The sequence below is a fragment of the Panthera tigris genome, chromosome A1 (genome assembly GCF_018350195.1).
Source record: "Panthera tigris isolate Pti1 chromosome A1, P.tigris_Pti1_mat1.1, whole genome shotgun sequence".
Lineage (NCBI taxonomy): Eukaryota > Metazoa > Chordata > Mammalia > Carnivora > Felidae > Panthera > Panthera tigris.
This window is the reverse complement of record NC_056660.1, coordinates 178103749-178120512: the sequence shown is the minus strand read 5'-3', so window position 1 is coordinate 178120512 and position 16764 is coordinate 178103749. Positions and strand designations below refer to the sequence as shown.

The window sequence follows — 16764 nt, the reverse complement described above, 5'->3', positions numbered from 1 at the left end:
CAGTTCTATCCCTATCACTCTGCCATCCTGGCCTTTCACACTATCTCTGCCCCTCCCATACGAAGTCAAAGTCAGAACCAGACATTTGAAGAAGGGCTCTTGTTCCCTAAATTTCACACTTCACCTGGATTCTAGGCAAACAAATAAGGAAAATAGCCAAGATGTTCTAAAGTAGTAAGGAGAGGTCGCAAAAGCAATTTGGGGAAGGCATGATGCAAACGTGAGGCCCGCATGAGTCATTCTGCTGGAGGAGGGAGGTCCACTCAGGAAGGCTGGGCTCTTAGAGTTCACTTCCTTTTTCCTGAGTAGGGCCTCTTAAGATTCCTGGTGGGCCTCTGTAGCATTGACTTCTGCGAAAGTAACCTGCAGATGCTCCTTAACAAATATCCCCCTTGCAGGGGTAGGGTGAGGAGTCAACAATGTGATGCAGCTGTGCAGCTGTGGAGAAAATGGAATTGATTTGGAGGAGCCAGACCTTTGTTTTAAGCTCTGCACAGTGGCATGGCACAGTGTATGTGTGAGAGCATATGCAGGACCCTTGGGCCTGCTCTAGGTCAAGTCCATCCATGCTTTGAAACGCAAGACAAAGATTCCACTTTGCCTCAGTTTTCTCATTTAAAAAATAAAAATAAGGATATCTATCTCCCTTGGCTATCATAAAGACTAACTGAGATGGTGATACTGTTGACAATGGCAATGTTGACAGTGTCATGATAACAATTATTGAGCACTTACTATGTGCCAAGTACCACGCTAGCCTTTCCCGTGTATTTTCCCATTAACTTCTCCCAACACTACTCTAAGTAGCTGCTGTTTTATTTATTTATTTATTTTTAAGTTTTTGAGAGAGAGAGAGAGAGAGAGAGAGAAGCATGTACATACCATTAGGGGAGGGGCAGAGGAAGAGAGAGAGAGAATTTTTTTCATTTTTCAAAGTGTATTTATTTTGAGAGAGAGAGCAGAAATGGGAAGGGACAGAGAGAGGGGGAGAGAGAGAGAGAATGCCAAGAACTGTCCATGCTGTCAGCGTGGAGCCCAATGCAGGGCTTGAACTCACAAACCGTGAGATTATGACTTTAGCCGAAACCAAAAGTCGGGCGCTTAACCGACTGAGCCACCCAGGCACCCCGAGAAAGAGAGAATCTTAAGCAGGCTCCATGTTCAGAATGGAGCCTGGTGCAGGGCTTAATCCCATGACCCTAGGATCATGACCTGAGCCAAAATCAAGAGCTGAATGCTCAACCAACTGAACCACCAGGTGCCCCAGTAGGTGCTGTTTTAAATCTTCATGTAATAGATGAGAAAATTGAGCCTCAGGAAGCTTATTAACTTTCCCAAGATCACATAGTGGGGAGAAAAGTCAAAGCAAGACTCAAACTAAGTCTTTTGGATGCCAAAGGCTGTGGTCATAGCCGCTCCTGTGCACAGTGCCTGCTTGGGAACAAAACGGGCCGGCGTCTGTCATGGGATGTGCTTGACTGAAACCTTCGCTCTCCGACCTGGCCTGAAGGGCTCACGCGTGGCACAGCGTCATCCAGCTCTGCACAGCCCCTGGCACCCTGTAATTTCCTTCCCTGCAGGCTCTTTGTGACCTTGTGACAAGTGCTTATTTACCCCATGCACTTCTCTGCTCTAAAGGAAAGTTCATCGCATCAGGAGGAATCATGCCAACACTTAACACTGAACGACTCAGACAAGGAAAAACATGCTATTTTTCTCCCATAAAGCTGCTTTCCAGTAACATTCAGCAGTAATAACAATAACATTAGCAGTAATCATAAGCAGATGAGCAAACCCAATGCACATTTGAGTTTATGCTCTCCCCTGGTGCTTTATATATAAAATCTCCTCCAGTCCTCCTAACTACCCCATGTGGTAGGGACCACTATTATATTGATAGGGTCCACAGGCCAAATCTGTCCTGTTACCTGTTTTTGTAAATAAAGTTTTATTAGAATACAGCCATGCTGATTTGTCTATATATTATCTATGGTTGCTTTTGTGTTATAGCAGCAGAGCTGAGTAGTTGTAATAAAGACTGACTAACCCACAAAGACTAAAATATTTACAATCTGGCCCTTTACAGAAAATGTTTGCCGACCCCTGATGCCTGATATAAACTCTGAAGTGGGATTAGAAAGACCTGATAGCTTTCCTAAGATGGTGGAGGGAATGGAGCAGACATGTAAATCAGATGGTCTAACATCAGAGCCCATGCTTGCAGTCCTTTAGCTGTATTACTTCCTGCCCCAAGCTTGGCACAGTAGACATCTCTAATCATGATAGCCCCAACCCTTAAGTCTGGATAATATTTGATGCATACAAGATGCTTAATACAATGCATCATGTAAGGTACATGATTCATGTGTGGACTGGCAGTCCAGACCCTCATCAGATTGGCCCCCATCTGGGTCTTCATTCTAATTTTTTTTCTTTTCTTTCTTCTTGAACTCTGATCTTTCTTAACTGCTCTCCTCATTTTTCTCTACTTTCCCACATCTACAACCTTCATTCACTCCATTCCTCCTACCCAGAATGCTCTTCCTTTTCATATTTATCACAATCCTACCCATCTTCCAGGTTTTTTTGTATCTCCTTCCATAAATCTTCCCCGACTGAGGAAACTCACAGGAAATTTTCTCATCTGTGCTGTATCAGCACAAGCTTTTTGTCCTTTCTTTTGGCCCTCAGCACACAACAGTGAGGGAACAATGGCACCACAGATGTGAGCTGAGGGAAAAGTGAATCCAGCCCCTGCCTTTCATCACTTAAAGATTCCAACCAACTAGACTGGGCTTGATCCTTTGTGCACTGGAAGGAGCCTGCCAAAAGGTCTCTGCCATTCACAGAGCATTACACATACTTCTTCATGTGTAAAGTACCTGACACTTAGTGAAGTGGAACAAATCCGGGGCTGGCTGGTTTTCACGCATTATCACCTTTAGACATGATCCTCCTTAAATATGACCTCCAGACTTCATGGAGAGATTTTAAGGTCTGAGAGTAGAGAGGCTGGGTAAGAAGCCAGGAGTACCCAAAGACTCCCTAGACCTTGGTGACCTTTGCCAAGGGCCTTCTTCCCTTCTCCAGATGCCAGTTTCGTATTTAATGGTAAAACTGAGGAGAAGCAGACTGCGTGATTTGGATGGATTCATCACGGCATGTTATTGAAAGTACAAACTGTTTTACATTTTAGCCATGAAAAGGGACACAGTATGGCCCTTCAAAACATTGCGTAAGCCATGAGCTGAACTGGGTGAGATGCTTCTTGAGAGTGAAAATGGGGAGATGGAACGCTCTCTGGCTTCATGTTCCAAGATAATGTTGGGACTATAGGTACATACTCATGTTCAGGTCACTTACCGAGTCTGATCTCTGACCACTACAGTTGCCACCAGTCTACTTTCTGAGGCATCAGCTCATGTACCTATGAGAGCTTCAAGTATGGATGGGCTCAGGGGCTCAGTCTCTCTGTCTCCCCTTTTCCACTCTCCTCTGTATTGGTGTCATTTCCAGGCGGGCTCTTCTATTATGGCCATCTCCAGCAGCCTCAGGCTTACAGCCTTCCATCTTCACGTTGAGCAGACAGACTCTTTGCTAAGAGTTTCAGCAAAGCCTTGGATCTGAGTCTCACTTACTCAGCCTGAGCCTTTATTAATCTTAGTGTCTAGATGATGAAAGATACTGATTAAGAGGTAGGCCTGGGTCACATGCCCACACCCGGAGCTAGGGAGGTATGGGTAGCTCATCTGTGTCCCCAGGACTAAGATTAGGGCCAGCGTGATCACCAAAGTATGGAGAAAGGAAGGCTAGGCAGACAGCTGTCTGTGACAACGTGCCGCTTCCTGAAGATACAGTGCTCTGTCACATACCTCCACGTCTTTGCACACGCTGTGTCCTCTGCTTGAAATGCCCTTTTCCTTCACGTGGTCACTCTCTCCCTCCCCTCCCTCCTTCTCTCTCCAGCACTTATCATCCACTCCTCTTCTCCCCGTACTCTGGGAACTCCTAAAAGCAGGCACAGCATCCCGTTCCGTTTTGCACTCCCGGTTCTGGGCACAAACGCTGGGAAATGATAGGTGCTCCCTAAAGCTTTGGCTAAAATAACAAATTGACTAATTTCAACATTCAGCCTTCTAATGTTGTTATTATTGATTTTTCGTCTCCTACTGCTTTAGTTTGAAAATGAGATCATCCTCAAGCTGGACCATGAGGTGGAAGGAGGCCGAGGAGACGAGCAGTACATGCAGCTGCTTGAGTCAATGTAAGTTCAGCACCCGTGCGTGGGGGGAGCTGGGAAGGTCAGCTGCAGGCTGGAGAGCTTGGGACTCCAGGCCTTCAGAGACTCCTCCCTCCCCTGGAGATCGATCTTCTGGCTCCTGGTATTGGAGAAACTCCATCTTTGAAAGAAACCTAAAATTTCTCTCTCTCTAGAGTGGCTGTTTCTTTGATATTGATGGAATGGGATGGATAAAAAGAAACTTTGCTGTGTTGTGAAGGGAAAAACAATCCACCAAAATGTTCACTTGTGTTATCTCTTTGCTATGGAATAATTATTGCTAGTTTTTCCTTCTTTCTCTTTTAATCTTACACAGATGTTGATCATGACCAAGATAAATAGGGTACACGCAGTGCACAGATGCTGAGCTAGATGCTGTCTGTGCACTGCCTCATTTAGCTGCATTTACTCTCTGACCCGTATTTCATAGAGCTAGGCCCTGAGGCTCATGGAAGGGTCTTGTCTGAGGAAACTAGAACAATCTAGTTGGGTAGACAAGCTGGGACCCAAACCAGCTCTGCCTGACTGCAGGGCATAGGTCTGCGTGAGGCAGTGGACAGTGGTCAGCACTGAACTTGGTCAGGACATGTCTTTTTGTTTTAAGATTTTATTGAGATATAATTTATATACTATACAGCTCACTGAAAGTGTACAATTTTATCGCTTTTAGTATATTTGCAGAGTTATGCAACCATAACCACCATCCATTTTAGAACAGTTTTGTTACCTCCCCAAAGAAACCCCATACTCTTTAGACATCATCCCCTCTACTTTCGGCCCCTGTGGATTTGTCTATTCTGGACATTTCATGTAAATAGAATCAGTATATGGTACTTTGAAACTGGCTTCTTTCGTATATCATGTTTTCAAGGTTCGTCCACACTGTAGCAGTCGTCAGCACCTCATTTCTTTTTGTTGCTGACTAATATTTCTGTTTAGATATACCCCATTTTGTTTATTCATTTACCTATCTTTTTAAAAAAATTTAATGTTTATTTATTTTTTGAGAGAGAAACAGAGTGTGAGCAGGCAAGGAGTAGAGGAAGAGGGAGACACAGAATCCAAAGCAGGCTCCAGGCTCTGATCTGTCAGCACAGAGCCTGATGCAGAGCTCCAACTCGTGAACCACGAGATCATGACCTGAGCTGAAGTTGGACGCTTAACTGACTGAGCCACCTAGGCACCCCTATTCATTTACCAATTGATGGACATGTAGGCTGTTTCCACTTTTTCACTGTTAGGAATGACTATGCTATGAGCATTCACATGCAAATTTTTATGTGGACACAGTGCTTCCAATTTTCTTGGGTATATACCTAGGAGTGGAGTTGCTGGGTCATTTGGTAACTCTACTTGGCTTTTTGAGGAACCATCAAACTGTTTTCCAAAGTACTTGACCACTCACATTCCTACCAGCTGTGTGTGAGGGTTCCAGTTTCTCCACATTCTCCCCAACTCTTGTTAATATCTGCCTTACTGACTAAAGCCATCCCAGTGGCTGTGAAACTGGTATCATTGCCATCTTGATTTGCATTTCCTCGATGGCTAATGATGTTGAGCATTTTTTCATGTGCATGTAGGCCAATTGTATATATTTGGAGAAAGACATTAGGTTTCAACCCTGATTCTACCACTTAGCATCTGTGTAACTTTGGACCAATCACGCATCTTTGGCCTCGATATCTCTATCTATAAAATGGGGATAATAAGCCTGTAGCTATTTTGAAGACTGAATAACTAAAGCATCTGGCACACAGCAGGTAAAAGCTTAATAAATATACTTTGTTCAGCCATCTGACTCCCAGTTTCCGTCTTCATGTCAGTGTCCCTTTCCTCCCGAAGGACTTCTCCCAAGGCTTAGCAATGTGGCTCAGACATTTCAAATTTCTTCCTAATTGTATATTCTCAGACTTGTATGATTCTCTGATAGAACTCTGATGTCAGATTCTTTTCCTAATCCTTTTTGAATATTTTATCTCCAACAACAAAAACAAACTAAAGGCCTTGCTCTAACCCTCACAGTGACCCTCCCTGTCCTGCTCAGTAGGCAGGGCAGATTCCCAGGCAGCACCATCTCAGCAGGCCCTATCCCCCTTCTGTCACTGCGCACAGCTCTCACTACACACAGGGAACACAAATGTAACTCAGAAGGAGAAACCCACTGTCTGCTCCTCGGGTGGGTATCAAGACTGACTGTCCAGGGGAAAAAGTGACATTTTGCCTGAGTCAATGTTTATTTTAAAGTTCTAAAAAGGAAAATCTAAATATTGACCATAAGGGAAACCATTTACAGTGCTGGCAATTTCCATTTTTATAAGCGGATGGGGCTCTGCGGCAGTCTTCAGATGATCAGCAGGATTTTCAAATCCTTCCTGAGTGATTATTTATAAAAGGAATCCTTAGAGGTCGAGGAAATTAAAAGCAGCTCATTATTTTTGCTTCTAGGATAGAGGTGTGAATGATTTCTGCAAAACTAATCAAGCCCAACCAGAGGAGTCAAGGTCCCATTAAAATGTCCAGGGGCCAGGTCCCTGCTTCTGCCTTTGAGCTTTCTGAGCCTCAGTTTCCTTATCTGCAAACTGAGGATAAAATACTATCCAGCTGTTACAGTTTTTGTTGAGACTAAGCAAGAAAAATCATGTAAAGTACTTAGCAGTTTCTGATAACTAGTAAGTAGTCTGGAAATATTAGCTATTATTGTTGCTCTCTAGGTAGACACTGATGTGGTTATTTGAAGCCATGAACATACCTGTCATTTCTCCCCCAGTCTAGTCATCTACAGTTCCTCTAGCCCTTCCTTCAGCCCTTCATTCAGGGCCTCTACTGCTATGGAGGACCTTCTCTGGGCAGACACAGTCCTGTGGTACATGGCTTAGCAATATGATGGTGCCTTTGTGAATAGAGCAGGGTTTCCCTTCCTATGGCAGCAATAGACCTGCATTAGGGCACAGACTTAGAGCATGACGTGGGGCTCGATTTCAGCCCTCATGGGCTTTTGTGCAGTGCACAAGCTATACAACCTTATACAACATCCCACCCCTCCCTAGCCTCAGAACTGTCCCCAAAGCCCACTCCCAGTTGTCCACCTCTTTTTTTTTAATTTATTTTTTTATTTTTGAGAGTGAGAGAGAGTGCACACAAGCATAGGAGGGGCAACTGTGAGATCCAGACCTGAGCCGAAATCAAGAGTTGGATGCTTAACCGACTGAGCCACCCAGGTGCCCCTGTCCATATCTCTTAATGTGAAGGTCCCCACATTGAAAGGAGTAATTAGACACTCTATTTTGCTGTATTCCATCTGCCTGAGAATTTTTCTAGAAGTGGTAAGGGAGCTGGAAAGGTGAAAGGGACAGAGAATGTGTGTTCTGGGGCCAAGATCCCACCCAAACCAGTTCAGTGCCTGAAAGAGGACCTGTCATAAGAGGTACTCCATACATAGTTTTCAAGGATGAGTGTAAACCCAGTTCCATCAGCACTGACACAGAGCGTGGGCCTGGGTTCTTCCCTCTGAAGGCCTCCCATGCTGAATGCAAATCAACTCTAGGGCAGTGTGAGTTCCCTCCAGTCCCCCCCCCCAACCCCCACCCAGGCAGAAGTATAGACAGGGAGTGGCTGGCAAGTGCTCCGCCCCCTCTCCTTCTGAGTGAGGAATTATCTGCATCACCTGGAGATTCCCATGACCCTTTTTCATTGTATCTGTCCTCCATTGTGGATTCAAAGGAGAGAAACAGCTGGGGGACTTTGGCAAGACCCTTATTAGAACCCAGCCCTGGGGGTTTCATGCCTCCTCTATCAGTTGACAGTGTTAATAATGCCCAACTCCAGGAAATTTTGTAAGCATTAAATAAGATAACCCATAAAATGGGTTTGCACAGCATCTGGAACACAGGAAATAATAAATGGGAGTATCATATACTGTGGTTAGTCTTTATTTTTGTATCTGCTTCCCGTGCTATACTGTGATTTCCTGGAAGTCAGTGTCTTAATAATCTCTGAATCCCTGGTTCCTAGAAAAATATCTGTTGAGTGGATGGATGGTGGATGGTGGTAGGTGGTGATGAATGGTGAATGGATGGGTGAGTTCCAAACAGTCTGCCAATCCATCTCACCAATCCTAGACCATATGAGCAGATTTATTATCTTACACCTAAAGAATAGAGAAACTAAGAAAGTATTCTTCAAAACCCATGCTTTGCAAAGGACCAATAGCACTGGCATTATCTGAGAGCTTTTAGAAATGCAGAATCTCAGGCCCTAGCCCAGATCTACTGAACCAGAATCTATTAACAGAATCTATTAATCGGAATCTGTTAATCCCCAGGCGATTCCCATGCACATTGAACTTTGCAAAGCACTGGACTAAACTAGTTGTTCTTAATGTTGGCTGCATATTGGAATTACCTAGAGAATTCTAAAGATAAAATACTGCTACTTGGCTCCCACTCCCAAAGATACAAAGCCATCGATTTTAGGGTGGTCGCTGAGCTTTAGAAAACGTTCCCCTGGAGCTTCTAACATGTCGCAGGGACTGAGAACCACTGGTCTGGGCTGCGCTCAGGCCGTGAGATACCTTCTGGGTCTGAGCTGCCTGAGAGGCTGTGAGGAATCACACCCAAACACTGGACAAAGCGTTGTCGCATTGTTATTAGCTTGGGAAACGGGGCTGGAAGTGACAGTCCCAGAAGGAGTCAGGCACAGCTGTGACTGAGCCAGACAGGCCTAAATCACAGGGCAATTTGCGTCTCTCACTGAGAGCCAGGGAACAGGTGCTTCTCCCACGGAGAAGATGGATTTGTCTGATCACACCACAGTTTGAGGTGTCGCCTCCTTGCAGCCTGGTTTGGCTTCTGGGAAGAAATGACCCTCTGAAGTCCTTGCCTTTCTCACCTTTCCCTACTTGGAGCTCTTGGGACCTAAGCTGCCACAGGGATATTAGCCAGAAACAAATAGTAGCCTGGGTAATGCTTGTCTACTCAAGATGCCAGAGAACACACCACAATGTTTCTCTGTGGGAAAATAGTGAAGTGTTTGGCTTGATTCCCAAGGTCACCACTTACTAGGAGAGTGATTTCAGGAGGTCGTTTAACCTCTCTGAGCCTTGATTCCCTCCTCTATAAAACGAGAGGAATAATTTTTACCAGTCAGAATTATCGTGATTTCTTTTTTTAATTTTTTTTATGTTTATTTATTTTTGAGAGTTAGAGAGACAGAGTGTGAGTGGGGGAGTGGCAGAGAGAGAGAGAGGGAGACACAGAATCTGAAGCAGGCTCGAGGCTCTGAGCTGTTAGCACAGAGCCCAGCACTGGGCTCGAACTCATGACCCATGAGATCATGACCTGAGTCAAAGTTGGACGTTTAACTGACTGAGCCACCCAGGCACCCCTATTATGATGATTTCTCAAGAAAAAGTGATTAGAATAAAAAAATTAGAAAAAAAAGAAAAAAGAAAAAATGATTAGTACAGTGTCTGGTACAAAATAAGTGATTAATAAAAAGTTGTCATTAATCAAAATTTTAATCCATCTGTCTCTCCTTGCCTAGCCTGTGGGCCTCCTGAAAGTAGGCAATTTTTTTATATTTCTTTTTTTATTTTATCTTTCTCTCCATCCCCACCCCACACAATGCCTATCATATTGCCTAGCAACTAATAGATGCTTAAGTAATGTCACATTTTTTTAATTTTTGCTTTTAAAATTTAGAATATTAATATTATAACAAAATGTAGAATTTTCAAATAATATATGCACATTTAAATTTAAAAAATGAATACTCTCTTCTCTATTCCCCCACCTAGACTGCTTGTCAGAAGAAACCACCATTAAGAGTTTGGTGTTTATCCTTCCGGGCCATATTTGGCACATGTATAAGCACACAGAAACACATGATGCAGACATGCACTTCCACTCACAAATGCCAGAGCCAGAATATTGATATTTAACAACTTGTGTGACCTTGTACAAGTTAGTTGGCCTCTCTGTGCCTTAGTTTCCCTATCTGCAAACATCCTTTCTCATCAGACTATGATGGGAGATTAGGTGAGTTAACATTTGTGAGACATTTGGAATAATGCCTGGGACATGGTAGGTTCTATGTGAGTTGGTTAAATAAAAAACAAATATTGTTCTGAAACTTACTTTTCTCACTGATCTGTACATTTTATAGAGCTTTTTGTGTCAAAGCATATTGATTTCTCATACTTTATAGTATCTTCATAGAAGTACATTTTGGAAATATGCTTTAATTTATTAACCATTGGCCTACTGATGGACATTTAAGATAGTTTCAACTATTTCACTATAGACACAACTTGTAAGTATCATAAATCCTTGCATGCTTCTGGGAATATTTCTGTAGAATAGGTTCACTGAAGTAGAATTGTTGGGCCAGAGGGTATGTACGTTTACAATTTTGATAGATATTGTGTAAATTGCTACACAAAGGGTGGTACTGATTCACTCCCAATGTGGGTGTGTAGAAGTGACTATTTCCCCGTGTGTAGAAGTCACTATTTTTTTTGGACAGCTGCCCACATTGGACATTTTTTTTCCCATTCTGATGGTGGGCAAAAAAAAAATTAAATGCTTGCTAAACTGTATAGACAATTAAGTATATAAATGAATACATGATTGAATAAATGAGCAAAATGAGCCAACACATGAACCAGGGGAACTTAAACTCACTGGTTCCTTCGCGACGCCCCACCCCCCACCCCACCCCTCAACACACTCTTTCTCCTCTGGCCATGAGCTCACTGCCCTGCCATCTCTGCTCACAGCCTGATGGAATGTGCCGCAGAGCATCCGACTATTTTCAAGTCAGTGGAAAACTTTGTGAACCTGGTCAAAGGCCTCCTGGAGAAGCTGCTCGATTACCGGGGTGTGATGACCGACGAGAGCAAAGACAACCGCATGAGCTGCACTGTGAATCTGCTGGTATGTGGGGTCAGCCACCTCTCCCCAAGGTCCCATCAAGTCCTGGGGGCAGGCCTGGTTTGGGGTTTCACTGTGCTCTTGATAGGGAAGTAGTGCTAAGGGCTTCAGAAAGCAGACAGAAGTGGAATTGAATCCCTGCTCTGCCATCTGCTAGCTCTGTGTCTTGAGACCAATAACTGCACCATTCCATGTCTCAGTTCCCTCATATATGAAATGGGAATGAGTGTTTTCTTTAGTACTTAACACATCACATGGAAGGAAAGTGGCAGTAAAAAGGGGTTAAGAGTATGAGCTTTGGAGTTTCATAGCCCATAGGTTCTCCTATCTCTGATAACTAATAGAGTAGACATGTCAAGGAAGTTTTTTGAAGGCTTAGTTGGTTTATCCATTCCATAGACAAAGTAGTAGTACCTATTTCTTAGGTTATTCATCCTGGGGCCGTGGTTAAATGCTTCCTACATGTTAGTTTCCTTCTCTTACAGAATAATCTAATAACCAGAATTTACAGCAAATTAGTATGGGCCAGAACAGCTAATCTCAAGTGCAGGCTCTTAACCCCTATACCGCATGACCCTCCAAGAGCCGTCTCCTGAACAGTCTCCGTTCACATGTCCTGTGGTACAGTCATGAGAGGTAGCACCAGCTGCAACGCCCCACACCACCACGTCAGCCCACCCTAAAGTGGTTTAAATGAATGAAGCTGGCCAAAAGCATGTAGCATCCATCATATCATCCATCATATCAACCCCCTCCCCCGCCATGCTCAATGCTCCAAAAATATAAATCCTGTCCCATAGTTCTTTTGTGTGGCCTCTGTTAACCTAAGTGGACTCTCTTTTTAATAGCCCAGATATTGCCATTGATTTTCTGAAATGCTAAGGGGAGTTAAAATATCCTGATTACAGCAGAAAGGAATTCATTGCTAATAATTCCACCAGGCCCAATTTACATAAAGAGCAGGAAGAGGGGTTTTCCAGGAGTTTAGCAATTTGTCTCTATGGAGAGGCAGAAGTGAATTGAAGAAAATGACCTTCAACAGTCAGACTCTGACCTTGGGACAGGTAGATCCACAAGCAATTAGACCCTGCTAGCTTTTGGTGTGCCTTCTCACGGCATCAAGAAGGAGGATGGGGGGAGGGTGTCAGAGGAGCTGAGGTCTCGGGTGTCTCTGCCAACCACTGTGTACCCTGGAACACCTGGAACATCACCTCCCTCCCTCTGAGCCTCAGGTACATATGGGTACATTCAGTTAAACCAGGGTTTTCTCAAAGTGTAGCTCATGGGTCAGATCATGACCTCCTGGCTCAAAATTTTTAAGGGCTCATTTACAAATGCACGAGATTAGGATATCTGGTGGTAGAGCCCAGGACCGCTACTGGTCTAAATGATCCCTGAGCTTGAGTCGAGCTTCCCAGGTATTGCCAAGTTTAAATGTCTTTGCCTGTGGAGTCTCATCGTAACTCCTCATACCACTGTACTATCAGGAGTTGTGATCCGTTATTATCCCTGAACTCTGTTACTATTCCTAGAACTCTGATTACTGCTATTATTTTGAGAACAACCAGCTCCATCTGAGTAATGGGTCTGAGCTTGTAAAATCAAGCTGGGCTGCCGCAATCCTGACAACCCACCTCTCAGTGCAGCAGATAGCCCATCTGCACCCTGACATGTGATGGCTGAGGTACCCCCTCTGTCCCTTTATAGCCTAAGGATCAGGGGAGTGGCTTTCAAGGTAGAATCTCCTAGAAAGGGTGTTTGATGCATTCAAGAAAGTAAGTTCCAGGCTCGCATCTCAGAGAGCCCAGATAGTGAAGAGCAGTCTTCCTTACGTCTCCATCACTACTCCCTCTACTCCTGCCACTCTGCAAAGAAAAACACTCACCACTGTTTTTGCCTCCACTACCTAGAATTTCTACAAAGATAACAATCGGGAAGAGATGTACATAAGGTAAGATTTTTGTTTTCTAAAATTCAGATCTGCTGTATCATTCTCCTGCTCAGTATCCATCAATGGCTCCCTGCTGCCTTCAGGATGGAATTTAAACTTACCTTCTTGATGCTAGGTCCCTGTATATTCTGATTCCTATCAATCTCTCCAGATTCAACTCTTTTCATTCTCCTAAGCAGCCCCCCATGCCACTTGGAGTTCTACAACCTGCCATGCTGTTTTGTTGTATCCACAGACCATAGTTTCCTTAACCCATCTTATGGATCGAGCTGGTGAATTACATCTGCATTTGTTGAAGGGTTAGCATATGGGGCCCAATTCTAGGGTTTATGAAGCACGTAGTTAGACCATTGGCCAGCCCAGTTGCACAGGAAAAAAAATACGAAGATGCATGATAACCTATTTTCTTGTAGGCATTTAAAAGACATTTATTTGAATGTATCATGAAGGGTTTTTTGGCGGGGAGGGCATTTTTTTCTCAGAATCTCATATTCTTTTCTCCAATTTTTTTGTATTGCTATTTTTACTCTTTACAAAAATAATGCATACTTACTATCAAAACAACAGCAACAAACAACTCATAAAGTATAGACCAAAAAAAGTGAAATAAACTCTCATAATCCATACATATTCTCAGGCCCTTTTATATTTATATAGAGATGGAATTCTATGCCTGCATATTTTTTACAAAAATGAGATCATATTGCTCATAATTTATTCTTTGCTTGACAAGAATTCCATGTCAACAGATGAATTTCAACATCATTTTTAATGAAACTATAAAATTTTCTTTCCAGAATATACCATAATTTATATAGCCAATCCTATATTGTTGAACATTTAGGTTGTTTCCAACTTTTTCCTATCATAAATAGCACAACGACAAAATTCTTAGACATATATCTTATGTGTCCAAGTTATAGCTTGCTCATATCCTTATGAGACAAGAGCCACAAAGAGAAATTGGCCAGAAGGTTAACAAGCGTTTTCAAGTCTTTTGACCCATTCTGTCAAATGCCAGAGACTCCAAGCCTGAACCTACTCTGCTATTATTGCAGATATTTTTAGGTACTTAGTTTAGCATTATTCCAGGAATAGGAACTATCATTTGGATAAGAGATAATTCCATAGGCTGTCCTAAGCTGAGATAGTATTTATAACATCACCAGACATGACTTATTATAGTAGTGCAAAGCTTTGGAGTCCAAAGGGCCTGGGGTTTTCACCTTGTCTTCTTGGTGAGTCTGGATAAGATCCCTCAGTCTCTCTGGGTTGAGGTTTCCCTTTATAGAATGTTTCCATTCTACCTTCTGTTTTGAGGATTAAATGAGATGCTATAGGTAAAGTGTCTAGCACATGGATCCATCCTTCCAACCTCTTTTCTCTCCTTCCCATTTTAGCAACACAGATGGTGAGCCCCAGATCTCCATAAGCTCTGGAGATTTGAGTTCTGTTGTAATCTAGGAAAACCGCATTTGCCTAAACCAAACAATGTAACAGGATATAGTCTGAAAACCTGTTCTGTTTGGCAGGCACAGTATTTAAAAACATTTTTTAATTGGTTGCCAAAATTTGGAAATCTAGAGATTTTACAAAAAAATAAAAATTCCCCGGGGTGCCTGGGTGGCTCAGTTAGTTGAGTGTCCAATTCTTGATCTCAGCTCAGGTCAAGATCTCATGGTTCATGAGTTCAAGCTCCACATTGAGCCTTGGACTGGCAGCACAGAACCTGCTTAAGATTCTCTCTGTACCCCTCTCTCTCTATCCCCCCTCAAAATAAATAAGCTTAAAAAGTAAAATATAATAAAATAAATAAAATAAAAATTTCCCTCTTCTAAAAACTCAGAAGGTATGGCAACACTGGGCCCTCCTCCTGTCCTGACAAATCTGGTGTACTCTAGTCATGACATTGTCCCCATTCCCCCTTGTAGGCAGACTTCACCCTGCCTATATCACTCAAGCTGTGCATCTGGCCTATGTAGGTACCTGGGTTTGAATCCCTGGTCAGGCCCGTTAGGGTGTTTTCCTTCGGGCTCTGCAGTAGATCACCAAACCCTTGAGCTGACAAAGGAGAAGAGAGGGTGCCTTGGCCAGTAAAGGAGTAAATCTGTCTTCTGGATGCTCTAAGGTTTTTGGACCCAGCCATCTAAGGATCTAAAGGATGAAGGATGGGCAGGAGGAGATAAAGTAGGATTCAGCCATGCACATAGGGGCTTCTAAAGGTAGACCACAAGCTCAACACTCCCAGCATGCAAGCCACGTATAATTTCACTGATAACTGACTGATGAGAGAAAAGGTAAAAAGGGAGGAGAGTGGAATGGCCATGACTATAGAGGCAGAAATTGCTGATGGTTAAACCTGGTTCTACCTATTTCTTGCTCTGTGTACTTTAACATAAATCTCAGTTTTCTTGTCTATAAAAGGTTGACTGGGAGGATGAACTGATATAATGTCTGAAGTACCCATTTGTTAGATGAATGAATAGGCAAATCTTTCTACCTGGGATCTTCATCCCTCATTCATCCCCTCACTTTTAGATCCTTGCTCAACTGCCATGTCATGGGAACTTCTCTAGAAATCCCTTCTCTCCCTACCTAGATGAGTCCTGTTCTCATAGTACCACAGATCTCTCTTCCCAACATAGCTCACAACTGTATTTTTACAATGCAGTCATCCCAGGGTTCAGAACTGGAACCTCACATTGTAAAGGGAGAGAAGGTAGGAATGTGGTTTTGGTTGAATAGTATATTCTCCTTACCGACTGCTCAAGGTCTCCATATGAATATCTAATCTTGAGACCCTGGTCCACTTCCTTCTCTTACCAGAAAATGCACTTCTTTTATACCAAGAGCCCACCGAAGAGCTGTCCTTTATAGTGCTGTGGCTTGTTCATTCTCCTGGAATGGTTCAATGTTCAGAGCACGAGCTGTGGAGACAATTAGCCTGGGATCATGTTCCAGCTCTTCCAATTATTAGCACAAGACTTGTGATGAGTTATTCATTTCACCTTTCTTATTTGTCACGTTGCATTGGCCAGATTCTTTAGTATCAAGTTGAATACCAGCTGAGATGATACTTCACACTTCTCCAAACCATACTTTTCTCAATGAACCCATCTCACAAGGTTGCCATGTGGATTAAATGATCTAAGGCATTCAAAATACCTAGCCTGGTGCCTGTCACACACTAGGTGTCCCATAAACAGTAACAGCTGCTGTTGTCACTCATGCAGGGTGGAGCTGGTTATCAGCAATGGAGGATTCCTCTGTGATCCCAAGAGGTGCCTAGTTGTTCTGTCTGACTCCTACTTGGCCCTATCTCCAGCCTCCTTATCAGTGACCATGGTAACCTAGCATATTTCCCCAAACAGGTACTTGTACAAACTCCGCGATCTTCACCTGGATTGTGATAATTACACAGAGGCTGCCTACACACTCCTTCTCCACACCTGGCTTCTCAAGGTACTGTCCTTCCAATAAAGGTGATTTGTGTTAGGATCTCTATGTGGCCCTCACAGCAAGTTAAAGAGTTAAGGAGCAGGGGGAAGAAAGAGAGAAAGAGGAAGGGAAGGGAAGGGAAAGGAAGGGAAGGGAAGGGAAGAAAG

The 16764-nt window shown here is 43.3% G+C and overlaps 1 protein-coding gene across 2 annotated transcripts in view; it reads left to right on the top strand.

Moving 5' to 3' along the window:
• DOCK2 (dedicator of cytokinesis 2) overlaps positions 1-16764 on the top strand; it is a 417345-nt gene that overhangs the window by 363558 nt on the left and 37023 nt on the right. For both annotated transcript variants that reach the window (XM_007077642.3, XM_042992600.1), the window contains exons 34-37: positions 4179-4264; positions 11055-11211; positions 13119-13159; positions 16531-16621. In XM_007077642.3, the coding sequence (XP_007077704.1) occupies positions 4179-4264; positions 11055-11211; positions 13119-13159; positions 16531-16621 (375 nt within the window). The remainder of the gene's footprint in view (positions 1-4178; positions 4265-11054; positions 11212-13118; positions 13160-16530; positions 16622-16764) is intronic.